This window comes from Pholis gunnellus (genome assembly GCF_910591455.1).
Source record: "Pholis gunnellus genome assembly, chromosome: 14".
Lineage (NCBI taxonomy): Eukaryota > Metazoa > Chordata > Actinopteri > Perciformes > Pholidae > Pholis > Pholis gunnellus.
The window spans coordinates 13,899,634-13,913,429 of record NC_136541.1 but is presented as its reverse complement, the minus strand read 5'-3'; the positions used below and the strand labels follow the sequence as shown (position 1 = coordinate 13,913,429).

Below are 13,796 nucleotides of genomic sequence, written 5' to 3'. Positions count from 1 at the left end.
AACTAATTTACAGCTCATCTTCCCACCTTCAAACTATGAATAAAAATGATTCTGATGTAAATGTATGCCTGGGACAGTGGGTGACAGTGGGTGACAGTGGGGGGGGGGGGGGGGGCTTATGATGCAATGCTCATAGCAGCAGTGTTATGAAACAGCATGAAGGCAGAGATTACTCAAACTAGGTTAGTGGAGCAGCCGAGCTCAGAGCACCTACAGTCACAGATAATTTTTCTGTTTCACACACACATTCAGCCACACAGAAAGACACAGGCATGTTTTTCCCCTCTCCAAACCCCTTTTCTCTGCTTCTTCCTTGTTTGTCATACGTAATTGCTTACCAGAATCTTATATTGTGACAACTCTGATATTTTTAATCATGCACACATGTTCAAATGATTATTTCTCCAGGCTTCTCTGCACGTCTTTTCCTCTCAGCCGCTTGGTGTCTGCTGTTTTTCCCTTTCTCTCGCCCCATGCACATCTCCTCTAAAGCCCCTCTGTTCTATGTCTCCCTTGACAACGGCAGTGACACTTTGACCTTAGGTCTTACGTAACTGCTGTGCAGCTCGGTTAGACGGCAGAGGAAGGGTGGGGGGGGGGAGAGAGAGAGAGAGAGAGAGAGGGAGAGAGGGAGCGGGAGGAGGGCTTCGGCATGGCTCGTATATGGCAGACATTTTGTTGCCCGATGATTAAGTAAGAGGTGAAAGAAGAGGCAAGGAAGAAGAAGAGCTTTGAGCTGGAGAAGGATTTTGGAAGGTTGCCAGCAGCAGCAGCAGCAGCAGCAGCAGCATAACAGGATGAGGGAGAAGATGGGGGTGGGGGGAGAAATTATATATAAATGGAGGGATATTTACATCATAGATTGTGTGACAACAAACAGAGCTGCAGCGAACACAAAGAGGCCAAATAGCCCACTTTGCCTCGAGTCTTTTCAAGAACAGAAAAGCAACGCAGCGGTTTAAACTGACAGCCCTGTGGAGCCGCTGAAAGACAGAATTGCTTTCTGCAGAGAAACATTACGCGATAGTTCCAGTTCACACCTGCCGCGAGATAAAATGCACTGCGAGAGAGTATCTTTAACAAAATGCAACCTAGTGGACTCTCTTTAATCACAGTGCATAATAAAATAGGAGATGCAAGGTACAGCTACAGCAGGTTAACAGTGGCACTTTGTGCTGTTAACTTGACCGGCTACATTGTGCAGACACATGGACAACCAGTTAAATACACCATACGTTTGTGTTTAGCACACTAATATTCAGCAGCCACCCATGAATCGTCGCCTTCTTTCTGAATGTCAAGCAGGCATTTGGTTGTTGTGCAGAAGGTCCTTGCTGTTAGGACCGGCATAAGGTTTCTCCTGACTCACATCAAAGCCAGTGTAGCCTTGTGACTCCCCGGGGTTGAATTTTAAAGGCCTCGCTCACATCAAAGAGTCTTTGTAGGGATGAGGGACCAACTGTAACTGATTGGGCGCACATGGTTTCGGTGGGGCCAATCGCTCTGCCTCGGCAGCATCAACTCCTTACATTCCAGCCCATCTTCTCATGCGGCACATTGTAAAATGTTCACCTTATGTCAAGAGGGGTAATTTAAGATCTATCATACATGAGTCTTTTATTTCATAATCTGTTCTAATTTGTACATCACACACACAAAAAGGCAAAAACACACACTCACACACACACACGCATGCATCTACTGGACTGTGCCAGTCAATTTGTTGGGATTATTTCAGGCTCCTGCCATCCAGAGCTGCAATCCCCCACTCGATTAATCTCCTTGTTTTCTCCTCTCTGGAAGCACCATTAATCCCTTCTCTCTCCCCCCTTCCCTGAAGCCACGGCTCTGTAATCTGGAGCTGGGAGCTTTGCTGCGTCACTAGGTCAGTGTGTCAGATGTCGCACAAACACCGTTCCCTCCTGTCGCAATGTGCTCATCCTCCTCCTCTCGACTCCACTTTACATCCTCGTTCTATCTCTTTTCTATTTCTCATTCCCCGTTATTTTTTTCTTATCTACCCAGCTCCTGTTACCACTCGACACTGTAGCACATCTGTTTCTTTTTTTTCGCTCTCCGTTCCTCCTTATCAGCTTCATTTTTCATACACTGTACACGTTTGATAAAGCCTGCAGCATAAATAGAATATGAGTTCAATTTCAGGTCATTAGGTACAGATTTATCTCACTGAGCACTCACACTCCTCCGACCCACATGCGTTACACAAACATATTATTCGTGTCCTTGGCCTACCTTACATAACTGTAAATTAGTTTTTGTGAAGTCTTATAACATTTATAACATCATTACAAAAAAAAAAGATTTACATCTAAAAAATCAGCAGCAGCTGTTTTGGAGGCCGAGCACAACCTGCACTGAAGTAAAACCAGAATTCATCTTATAGAGGAAGAGGAAGTCAGAACCTGACCAGTGACTAAAAATGCAAATAATATGTCAATAACATTTTTTTTCATGTTATTAAACTGAACAGAAGCCCTGACCACTACACAGCAATTAAATGAGGGTTTTCTGGGGATAAAAGGGTGCGAAAAACCTATTTTCTCAATCAGATTTTTAGGTGATTGATTGGGTCCTACATGGACATATACTTTTCTGCCGAATAAAGAATAGTTTGGTTATTTCACATAAGAATTTTCTGCATTTCTGTTCTTCTCACTGGTTTGAGGTGGGCTGACTTTTATGTTGATACTTCCGTGGACCAATCAGGATTCAGCAGCATTTGAATTAGATGACAGTCAAATGTTATCACACACACACACACACACACACACACACACACACACACACACACACACACACACACACACACACACACACACACACACACACACCTACGCAGATAGAGGAGATTAGCAGAGTTTGGGAGGGTTTAACTCTTTATAAATAACACAAAATAACCTTATTCAGTCATGCTTTTTTATTGTTAAATCAATATACTTAAGATTTGGCTTTAAGTTGAAGTTTGACTCTAAATAAACAAATCTATACTATCTGCATGAACTCAAATAGAGTTTACAGACACCTCAGGCAAAAACATAGTTTCTCATGCACTGATCCATTTTAAGATTTCGGGCTGTTTTGCTTCCATAACATGTCTTCTTTCAGACTAGTGGAAAAAACCATCATCAAAAATACACATTTAGGTGTTTATTTTACTTCTTTTTTTATTTGTGTCTGTAGCATTAGATGCTGCCTCATTTTCATATTTAAACATACAATTTCCGAAAACGTGTACCATGTAATTGTCTTAATATCAGTAATACATCTGGGAAGTTTCATGGTGATATGTATGTTTCCCCCTATTCCCCTGTAGTGTCTTGCAAAATGTATGGAAATGTACAATACATATCTTCAAAGGCGGTTTTCTCGAGCCAGTCTTCGGTAGCAGAGGGGTTTGTTCATATATTATTCATAGCCTGAACATTCTTTTCCAACAAACATGGCGGAAATGTTATTTCTGGTTTATTGAGTGATAATGAGAGGTATCCATGTCAAAACCTTTGACTCTATTATGTCAACAAAATGGTGGTAAATATGAATGAAAAATGTTTCCCTATTTACCTGGGGTGTCTCCTCTTATTAATGAAAGTGTTAATAATATATGTGTGTTAGCAAACGCCTTCTTTCTGCAAACACAATCCGATCTGCACAGTTAGACCACAGCATTTTACTATAACCTGAACATTCCTGTTCGAGGGTACTCTACGGTAAGTACTGAACAGGGGAAGTACTGTTTAGTTCTTCTCTATTTCCCCTGTGCAAAAAGTCACATGATTCAAGCAGCCCTCTAATCAGGAGCCTACTTCTCTAAACCTCCACAACACACTAGCGTTTAGGACACAAAATGTTCTTCGTGGCTGTTTGAGTTACACCTATGTTTACATTTCTATAGAAGGTCCGGATTTGTCATGACAAACACAATCAGCAGCAAATCTCTCTCTTTGTCACTCACGGTCTCCCCATTCTTTCCCCCCAACCTGTCTACGTCTCTTTTGCTGCGTTTCTCGCAAAGCAGGTTGAACATCCACACCCACAGACACTTGAATAAAGGGAGGACTCTGAGGTGTTGACATGTCCGCACGACTGAACCACTAATTTAGGTAACAGATTACAGAAAACAAAAGCCAGTCACGACTGATCAAAGTGCGAACCCGTTCATGATCATGAATGCCTGTGTCAACACTCACGTAGATATCTGATGCAAATACAAATATGCGCCACGTAAAGACGTGGCGAGAATAAAAAGGAGGTTCCCACGGCAACTCGGCTGTGTTTACCTCCAGTGGGGATCAATGTGCTTGGCCATGTGAGCATGACCCAGTTACACCCGAGTGAGTGCAAGTGCACAACAAATACACGCGGCAAACGCACATGCAATCCCACATGGATCAACATGTGATATGTCCATCGACAGTGAATAAGATCAGCGAGCTGGAAAAAGTTTTCCCAGAATCCTGCACCTCTTCTGTGACCGCTCTCGCTTCCTTCCGCCTTGTACCCCCTTGCTTCCTCCATCTTTGGCCTGATGACCTACATCTCTCTTGTGTGCCATCCTGCTAGACACTCATTGACTCCTCATCTGCAGCCTATTTACCTTTGTCCTCACACTCTCCCTCGGATCCTCTATTTCCTTTCCTTTTCATGCAAGACCAGAGCTCATTCTTATGTGTAATCCTCTAACTATGCAATCAGGGAAGAATGGGATTACTGAATAATCCTTTTGTGTTTAGAGATTAACTTTCTTACATGATACATCAACTAAAAATCACTGGAAAATGTGTATATTTGTCATATTTGTATGCAGCTCTTGACTGGTTACCGAACAGGTTTATCATATTCACCAACCAGATTCACCGGCCTCTTGTTTTAACACCATCAACACATGCAATACAAAGCGCATTCACATAGATCTCACCTCAGATCGTTGTTTACTGAAATAAACATCCTGCATTTGAAAACCAGGCATGGGTGAGGTCTGGTTATTCGGTTCATACATAACTGCTCAGATGACTCATCGCAGGCCAGCCAGCTGAAACAGAGACATCTAGTGCTAAAATGTGGTATAAGAGGCTGGGCTTATGTAATACTTGGGAGTTTGCTCTTTAGCGTGCACACAGACATGGTAAGTTACAAGTTAAGCATTTTATGGGGTTTCAAAAACAGCACATGAATGCAATAACTGTTGCCTACCAGCGCTGACACACGCATCAGCAGACTTGCTGCCGAAACAAAAGCACAGTAACAGTGATGTGCTTTCTGAAAGGTGCACTTGACTGCCCCTCCAAATGTGCAAGTGCCCGATAACAGATGGAAAACCCCCACAAACATTATGCAATGCCGGAGCATTATGCCGCCACAGCGAAAAGATGGACCAGATCATTGAAACCGGCCGATCCATATGGTGCAGCTGATTCGTCGAACTTGCAAAAAAGTGCACGCTGTCTCTGTTCAGTCGATTTGTGTGTTTTGCTGGATGCTGATTTGAGAGGATGCATCACTGTCATCACTGAAGTTGAAGGCCGTGTTGTGTTTTTTCCAGATCCGGGGAGATGATAAGACCGAAACAGGGCCGTGAAAGTCTGCATTGCGTCACAGCAGGGAGCCGAGGAAAAAGGGAGAGAGAGGAGACAGGAGGGGGAGAGCAGGGGCACAGAGAGGGGAGAGAGGGGTGCGTCTTCACTGACCTAGTTAGAGCGTTGGAAACCCCCCTCCCTCACCCATCCTGCCTCACTACTACTGACGTGTAAAGGGCACTTTCAAACAGTTCCAGACAGACAGGAATGAATGCAGGGAGTCGGGGAAAGAAGGAGAAAGCCGAGCGTTTAAATGCAGACAGGCAGGGGGCAGACCAACAGACAGGCAGACGGAAGACGAGAAGAAAAGGAGATTGACCGAGACCAGCAGACAAATATATCCACAATGATATAAGATCCGGGTAGATCTGGGAAATATCTCTGTGAAAACAGGATAAGCCTAAAGGGATTTAAAACAAATGAATGATAACAACAGGCCACATCAGCAATATGGAACCCCTTCATATCCTGCGTAATATTAGATTTCTGCCTTTATTTTCAGGCAATAACCTCTTTGAAGAATAAAGCAGCTTTTAATAAAATCAGAGCATCGCTAAGAAGGCAATAACTGCAGTAATTTCTAATAAACAGGATGCAATATAACATTCCCTGTGCTTTTTCAGCGGTATTGTTGTCGACATCGGAATTGTCAAGGCCATTACAATGTAAGATAAAGTGCAGCTAGGATTAACAGGCAATCAAAGGCATTAATTATTAATATTTCGCTTAATAAAGCCACTGCTTCTCCAGGTAACTTTCTCACGCATGGCCCATGCTCATTTACACAGCTACACCTGACCTTCAGTCTTTTCTCTAATGGATGATTGTTTCCCCGTCTGGCTTCACGAAGCCTACATTTCAGTTCAGAGGTCAGTCTAATGGAGCAAGCTGACTCTTGGCTCGCGAGGGCACACCAAAACTTTCCTGAAACCAAACTGTATCAGCTAAAAATAGATTTGACTATAAGAACAAGTAAAAGGGCAGCTTCGTACTCCAAACCTTTCTGCTCCGTCATCTGTTTTAGTGCTGTGTATTCTCAACTGTTCCGTCCATCCCATCCCAACATTTTCTTTTCCAGGCCACATTTTTAGATTTCCATTCCCCCATTTCAGTGGTTCACCCATGGTTTCTTTCCATCAATCCCTTTTTGAATGAACTTTCAGCTCTGCATTTTTGCATTTTGATGCTGAAGTCTTCGTCTTAGCGACAAAGAAGACAGAGGCTGATATTCTTCTTATCTCTTAAAATCACTGGAGTGCCGTCGTTAGAGTCTGCAAAAACAATTGACTAAACCCTGAATTAATTTGGGGCCATCTGGACTCGTTGAACAGCACTTGATGCTTTGTTACGCCACTTTTACTCCTGTTTTAATGACTCCTAAAGAACCGTACAAAGAAAGGATACACTCTAAACCTCTAATATGAATCTTTGTCCTCACTCACCAAAACAGCCCTCTTTTCACTCTGTGCCTCTCTAACAAAGCAGCCCTTCTGTAGTAAACATCTAAAGCCACAATATAGAGACAACCATTGTTTGCAATGTTGCCAGGAGCCACAATCAGCAATACTACTTTAAATGTCCTTTTCATTAACTCAACAACTCTTATTTCTCTCCTCGCAGCCATGACCTCATCTACACAAGCCGAAGGCCTCCTTTCCATCATTATCTGCACTTGAGCACTCGAACATGAGCACAATGTTAGACCCATGCTGTATAAAAGATTGTGATGCAGACAATGATTCCTCTGTGTAATCTCTGTGTAATCTCGTTAAAATCTGGTCCGGGCTTCAAGACTATTGAGGTCAAGCAATTTCAGTAAATGTTCCATTATCCAATTTCAACTGCTTTTTCTCCAGATGCAAAGTAAATATTACAACGGACTAATTCTGACATGTTCAATCAATGTCCAGGATTTGTGTGATGGGACTCTCGGTCGGCAGCTTAGTCACTCTGGTGAATACACCGCTCTGCCACAAACAAGTGAATCACCCCAGAAGACAAACAAGCACATAGCTGCTGGAAGACATAGTTACTGTAAGCAAAAACAAAGCACAACACTGGAGACCATCTTGATGGGATCACACCAGCCTTGATGCCAAATCAAACCAAGAGTAGGTGCCGAGGGCCCCTTCCACACTCAATACTCCCTTACTCCCTGCGCCCTTGCTCAGATCACGTCCGTCTTCGAACTTTGCCTTTCATTTTGATCTCAACTGCACACCTGTAAAGTTTCTGCATATTGTGCGGTTGCAACGCTATTGAGTTGACAATATCTGTCCATAGACATAGGGCACCCAGAACCCGCTTCTGTGGTTGTTCCCGCTACAGCAGGCGTCTCCTGGACCACATTTGCTACCATGATGACACGCACACTCACAAGGTGAATACGATACCAGCCACACGATGCAGACACACAAACCCTGCGTGGCTCCATTTCTATTAAATGCCCATTAAGGTAGCCATCATTGTGCAGCGTCTGGCTTGCGTGTGTGGAAGCACCAATTCCCCCCCCCCCCCCCCCCCCCCGCGTCTGCCTGATTGAATAGAAACACTTTGATGAGGACATGTTGACAAAATAACTCACGAATGCGGAGCAGGTTTGCCAGAGCTACATGAAGGCAGAGAGAGGCCTGCAGATGTCTTGATGGTTTCTCAGGCTGTTTCAATTAACTGTGTTCAATTGAATCCAGAAACTCAATTAAAAAAGGTTATTTCATAAACAGAGGTTTTACGCCAGAGGCCTGTGGCTGTTTGATTGTGACTGTCAGTTGTTGACAAGCTTAGCAGAAATTAAAAGGCTATTTTAGCTTGACAATGACAACGGAAAGTAATGCATGAGACAAAAATGTTGCCAATCAGGGCTGACACATTATCTGTTTACCTTCAAGGTTTGTTGTCAAGTGTCATTTCTGCGGGTTGTGTAAGTTCTTGCTTGAATTTGTTGTCTCCTCTTTACCGCCGACAGAACAAAAACACTGATTCACTTCTCTTTACAATCTAGCTGTTGGAGAGTGGAGAGGCTGTGCTTTAAATCGTGCCTATTGCGCAAGTAAAACATTTGTTTTGCAATTGCCTTTTTCAGTCTGGCATCGTCAGTGTAGCTCATCTCTCACCTCCATCTCACAGTGTGACCTTGTTTTTTCTCTGCAACACTGATGCTGGAAATTACCACTTGGGTTGCAGATTCAATAGACTGACTAAAAGTACAGAAAGGATATTGCTTCAGTTTCATACTACCCACATATGCATATATTCATCTCTGATGCGTAAGAGTGGAGCAGAAAAGCATCACTGTGAAACAAGATGGGGAACTGTGTCTGTGGTCTACTGTTGTTTGCTGACCTATGTTACAATTTTAACCACAGAGAATGACACATGCGTCAAAAAGAGAGGAAATAATATAAATGTAGCAGAGTCTCACACGGACCTACTCGTTTCAAGAAGACAGATATACTGGTGCAGCTGCCTTAAGTCAATTCAATAAGGTTTATGTTTAATATGGTAAGTTTTGTTTTTATTGGATCATTGTGACCGGCAACACAAAGCTGATGTGTGTTTCTTTTTGTCTTCCATTAATTTGACGGTATACTTTTGTATGTTTTTCATCGCTGTTTCGGTGAACTGTGAAGAGAAGAAAGTTGTTGAACTGACACTTTAGAAGACAGCGCTGTCGCTTTCTTGAGAACGTGATGTATGCTGAATAGAAAAATGTGCTTGGGATCATTTCTTAACAGGATTCCAGTGTTGAGAGAATCTGAAGACTACAAGTTTGAAAATGAAACATTCTAGTGTTGGGGTGTGGGGGAGGAAGTGAGTTTACCAGATCTCTTTAGCTCCTTAACCTCTGCTTGAGGCTAGCGGCTACTAGCAAAACACACTTGCATATCTAATAGAACCACAGATTGTAGCTACGTAGGACCTGAACGTAGTCACCGTGACGTCACCCATTCGTTTGTGGACTGCTGCTCAGAAGCAGCCTCGTGTTTGACAAATCGTTCCGTCGCCATATTGGCTTTTTTTGCAGTAAGAAGTGACAAGAGACGGCGGAGCTGAGTACAACCGAATGCGGCATCAGACATTTTTAGGCGACCGAAACGGTTACAGTTGATATTTGTGAACTTAAAAAACACTGTGAAAGGGTTAAAGTTCAAAGACGAAAACATGGACAAGTCTCAGAACAGACAACGCTGTTTACTGACCTGTCAATCCCAAGATAGCTACACCCTTAAAGCTGACCTGCTTGATCGTCGATTTACTCTAAATGGGACAGTGATTTACTAAATGAACATCATGCTGTATTCAAGAGGACTTGAAACTAGTGATTACAATGTTTACTGAGGTAATAAATCAAGAGAGAAGTAGGGTTATTTTCGGATAGACTTCTATACAATCAGACTTCTTTTTGCAACCAGAGGAGTCGCCTCTTGCTGAAAGAAGTTTAAGGCACCTTCGCACTGGCTTCACTTTTCAGAGGTTTCCAAGTTGCATTGGTTTTGATCTTTTTTTTCCACCATGAGACCGACAATGTTATTGGAGTGTAATACTAAATCAGTAGAGTATACTCTTTTGGAAGAACGATTACAGCAAGGTTTTTTAAATGTAGGCCTACATATGGGCATGTGAGTATTGTTTTAAGACTCCTTCTCCTAACTAACATAACATTTTTTTTTCCCCTCTGGCACATTTCTTACAGATAAGTATGTGCAACACCACCACCAACTTTACCACCGCTAGTTGCAAAGTGGACACCCTTCAGGGTTTGGCTTACAGTCTAGTGTTTCTTCTGGGCTTCCTTGTCAATGCTGCTGCTCTGCGTGCCTTCATTGCCAAACGGGCGTCCTGGACAGACACTCACATCTACATGCTCAACCTGGCTGTAGCTGATACTGCCCTCATCCTCTTCCTTCCCTTAAGGATCTATGATGCCTTCTTCTGCCTGCCCAAGACTCTCTTGTGTACTTTCCTTATGTCCTTACATTTCATCAACATGTATGCCAGCATCCTGTCAACCACGGCCATCAGTGTCCAGCGCTACCTGGTTATAAGGTTCCCACTGCAGGCCAGATCATGGAGGAAGAAGAAAGAGACAGCTTTTGCTGTGTGTTTGCTTTTTTGGGGACTTCTTGGGACAATATGCTTTATATTCCGAGAGGACAATTACCCGAACAAACTCTGGACCTGTTACGAAAGATGTAAAAATCGTCCTCTTCATCGAGAGTTGATTGTCATTCTGGTGTTTCTAGGCTACGTCATTCCACTGTTTATTATTGTCTTCTGTTCCAGTTGCATCATCCGTATTCTGTTGAAGGTGAATGACAGGTCAGAGGACAAGCAAAGCACCATTGGCATAGTCACAGCCAACATGATCGTTTTCATTGTCTGCTACACACCGATCCATGTTGGCTTTATTGTCAACGTCGTCATCAAATTACCAGAAAACTGGCTTATTGAATACATACCTGCACACATGTATTTACTTGTGTCTGAATGGATTGCTTCCACAAACTGCTGTTTTGATTCCATCAGCTATTATTTCCTATTGAAACGCTTTTATTCATAAGTACGTGCAGTACAAGTGTTTTAGACTGCACAATGAAGGCCTACAATAAATGATATTTTGTAAGGGGTACTTCACTGATCTCACACATCAAGTTCAATAGAATTGTGTTACTGTTGCTGTTACTAACCTGAGTGCTGCAATGACGACGATGATGAAGTTGCGGTAAGTTTGCATTAAGCCTCACTGACTAAACCAAACAAAGTCAAAACAAAGATATAAGCGCCAAAAATAGGCGCTTGGGAACGCTTGCGCACTGCAACAGTGTTGCTCTAGCTGCCCTCTGCGCGTCTACATTGAAAACAATGAATTTGACGGCGCCAAGAACGGGACATAAACGGCCCTAGAAGGCAGTGAGAGTAAATTCAAACAAGCTTTTGAGTTGCATTATGGGAATTGTAGGATGGAGCTTGATACATTCTAGGGCCTGAAATTCGAGATATTTCGACCCACTGCTGCTTGGTTTTTGACAATTCTTTAATATTATTATGTCTCTTGAGAGCCCTAAAACGTGTTGGATGCACATTACCAAAACGTGTGAGTACCCCTTTACATTTGCAGAACTGTGACTGATTGCAACGTCTATTAATTGATCATTTTTCACGATTTATTCCGATGAAAAGTGTAAGCTATGGAAAAATAAACTTCTCAGCTTGTTCCATGTGATTCCTCGGTTCCCGATTGGTTCATTGCACAGTTGATTTGTTAACATAGCTATTCATTTTCAAAGTCCTCTTTACTATATCAGCATATACAGTGGCGGAATAAAATCTAACTTCTGAATCTGATTTCGCCTAAATCATCAAGTTGCTGCATGAACTCTTCAGCTGCTGTAGGGACGATCATGGGGTTCACGTGTGTGATTTTGTGTGTTTTGGGATATAAATACCTGTTCCATAACTCACTCAACCTTTTGCTGACCTTACGCTCTCTGTGTGATGTTCAAAGCATTGAATCAAAGCAGAGAACAAGGGCTATTCTCATCTCTGCACCAGACCTCTCAACAAAACTAGTCGATGTCTTGCTCTGCAGCACAGCCAAACGATAGCCAGTCAATGCACAGGCAACTCCCATGGGAGTTCCAGCCTCTCACCCTCTCACAGAGGCCAGCTGAATGAAGGCCAGTGTCCAGCTCCCTCTTGCGGCGAGGAAAGGAAATGCAAGAACGATTCCCCCCCCCCTGCCTCTCTGCTCTGGAGCTTTGGCTGTTGAGAAGTTTGAAACAGTCAATCTGATGACGTATGTCTAATATATAGAAAATAAACGGCACTAATGACGTACGCATTACCTGAGGCTGTGAAGTAACAGTATTGCATTTGTAAATGTGTGTATGTGTGCGGATACACATGTAATGATATGCATTTATTTCTGAGTGCATTCGGAACCACACTCGACAACATTAGCAGTCAATTATATAATGCCATTTAATAGCAGTACTCCAAAGATTGATGGTTATTATAACAGCAGTATCTTAGCAACTGCAAAAAACTCAGGCAGGCATCAGTCAAATGAGAAGCCTCAGTTCTGGCTGAGGTCAGGCCTGCGACTCTACTCTAATAACAGGAAAAAAGCTGAACTCAGCAGTCAGCCAGAGTCACGTAAATACTGTACATACATCTTATTCACAGCATTGTCACCGAAACCCCCCCCCCCCCCCCCCCCCAAAGAACTAAACAAAACCTCACACTTCAAACACAGTCCTGTCTCAGAAGAGCATGAAGGACCCCCCCCCCCCCCCTTCCCCCCCCCAAAAAAACCTGAAACACTATACCTACAGATGATTATTTACACTATTCACAAATGATACAGAACAGCTCCTTTTCAAAATGCAAAACAAACAGTAAGGTTTTTTGTGCTTTTCCTCAGTACTGCACAGTATAATGACTATAAACAGAAAAAGGATGACGACATTCATTCACTCACAATGCTGACAAGTATTATCAAGATCCTCCAGTATGGCAGTCGACGGACAGACAATCACTAGACTACAGAACACGACCAAAGAAGCCCAGGATCAGGACAGATATGACACAACATGAGATACACAGAGTTCCCTCACAGCATTGCAGTCCATTTGAAGGTTTGCTTACGAACTACTTATACATCGTTATTATTACATCTCGGAATAAACATGGCTAATGTCATGAAGGCATTACAGTATAATCATTAAGGGCATGACAAAAGAGTCTGCATTCATTCTTACATATTTACAGGACACAAGTGTGACATGAAAGTAGTTGATAAACAGACCCTCAAACACTGCTGGCAGCGTTCCGTGTCAGTAGCATCCAGACGGACAGGGGGAGCTGAAACAAATGATTTCAACAGTACAAGCCGACATCTAAATAAAAAAATAATATATAACATTCAGCATGTAAAGGTCAAAGGCATACGTATCACAAGTATTCTGCAATAAGTGAGTTCTCCGGGACCACAGTACACGAGGTGCACTGCTGACTGAAATGGTCTTCATGGCACTTTAAAACAAGTTTCTCTCAGTTTTTTTTTTTTTTTTTTGCTTTAGTAATCAGGCATCAGTAAATCATTCATGGTTTTGGCGCGCAGATGTAGAAAAAAAAAAAAATAGTATCTTTGTGATTTCCATCTTGAAGCGGGTTGATATGAAACTTTCAGATTTTCAGACA

At 42.7% G+C, this 13,796-nt stretch overlaps 1 protein-coding gene across 1 annotated transcript; it reads left to right on the top strand.

Moving 5' to 3' along the window:
* Positions 1-10,292: 10,292 nt before the first annotated feature.
* Positions 10,293-11,154, top strand: LOC306705912 (G-protein coupled receptor 35; the record flags this gene model as incomplete). Its single annotated transcript, XM_079172788.1, has 1 exon — positions 10,293-11,154. Exon 1 carries the CDS (start codon positions 10,294-10,296, stop codon positions 11,152-11,154), a length of 861 nt encoding a protein of 286 aa, XP_079028914.1. The 5' UTR covers position 10,293.
* Positions 11,155-13,796: the final 2,642 nt, after the last annotated feature.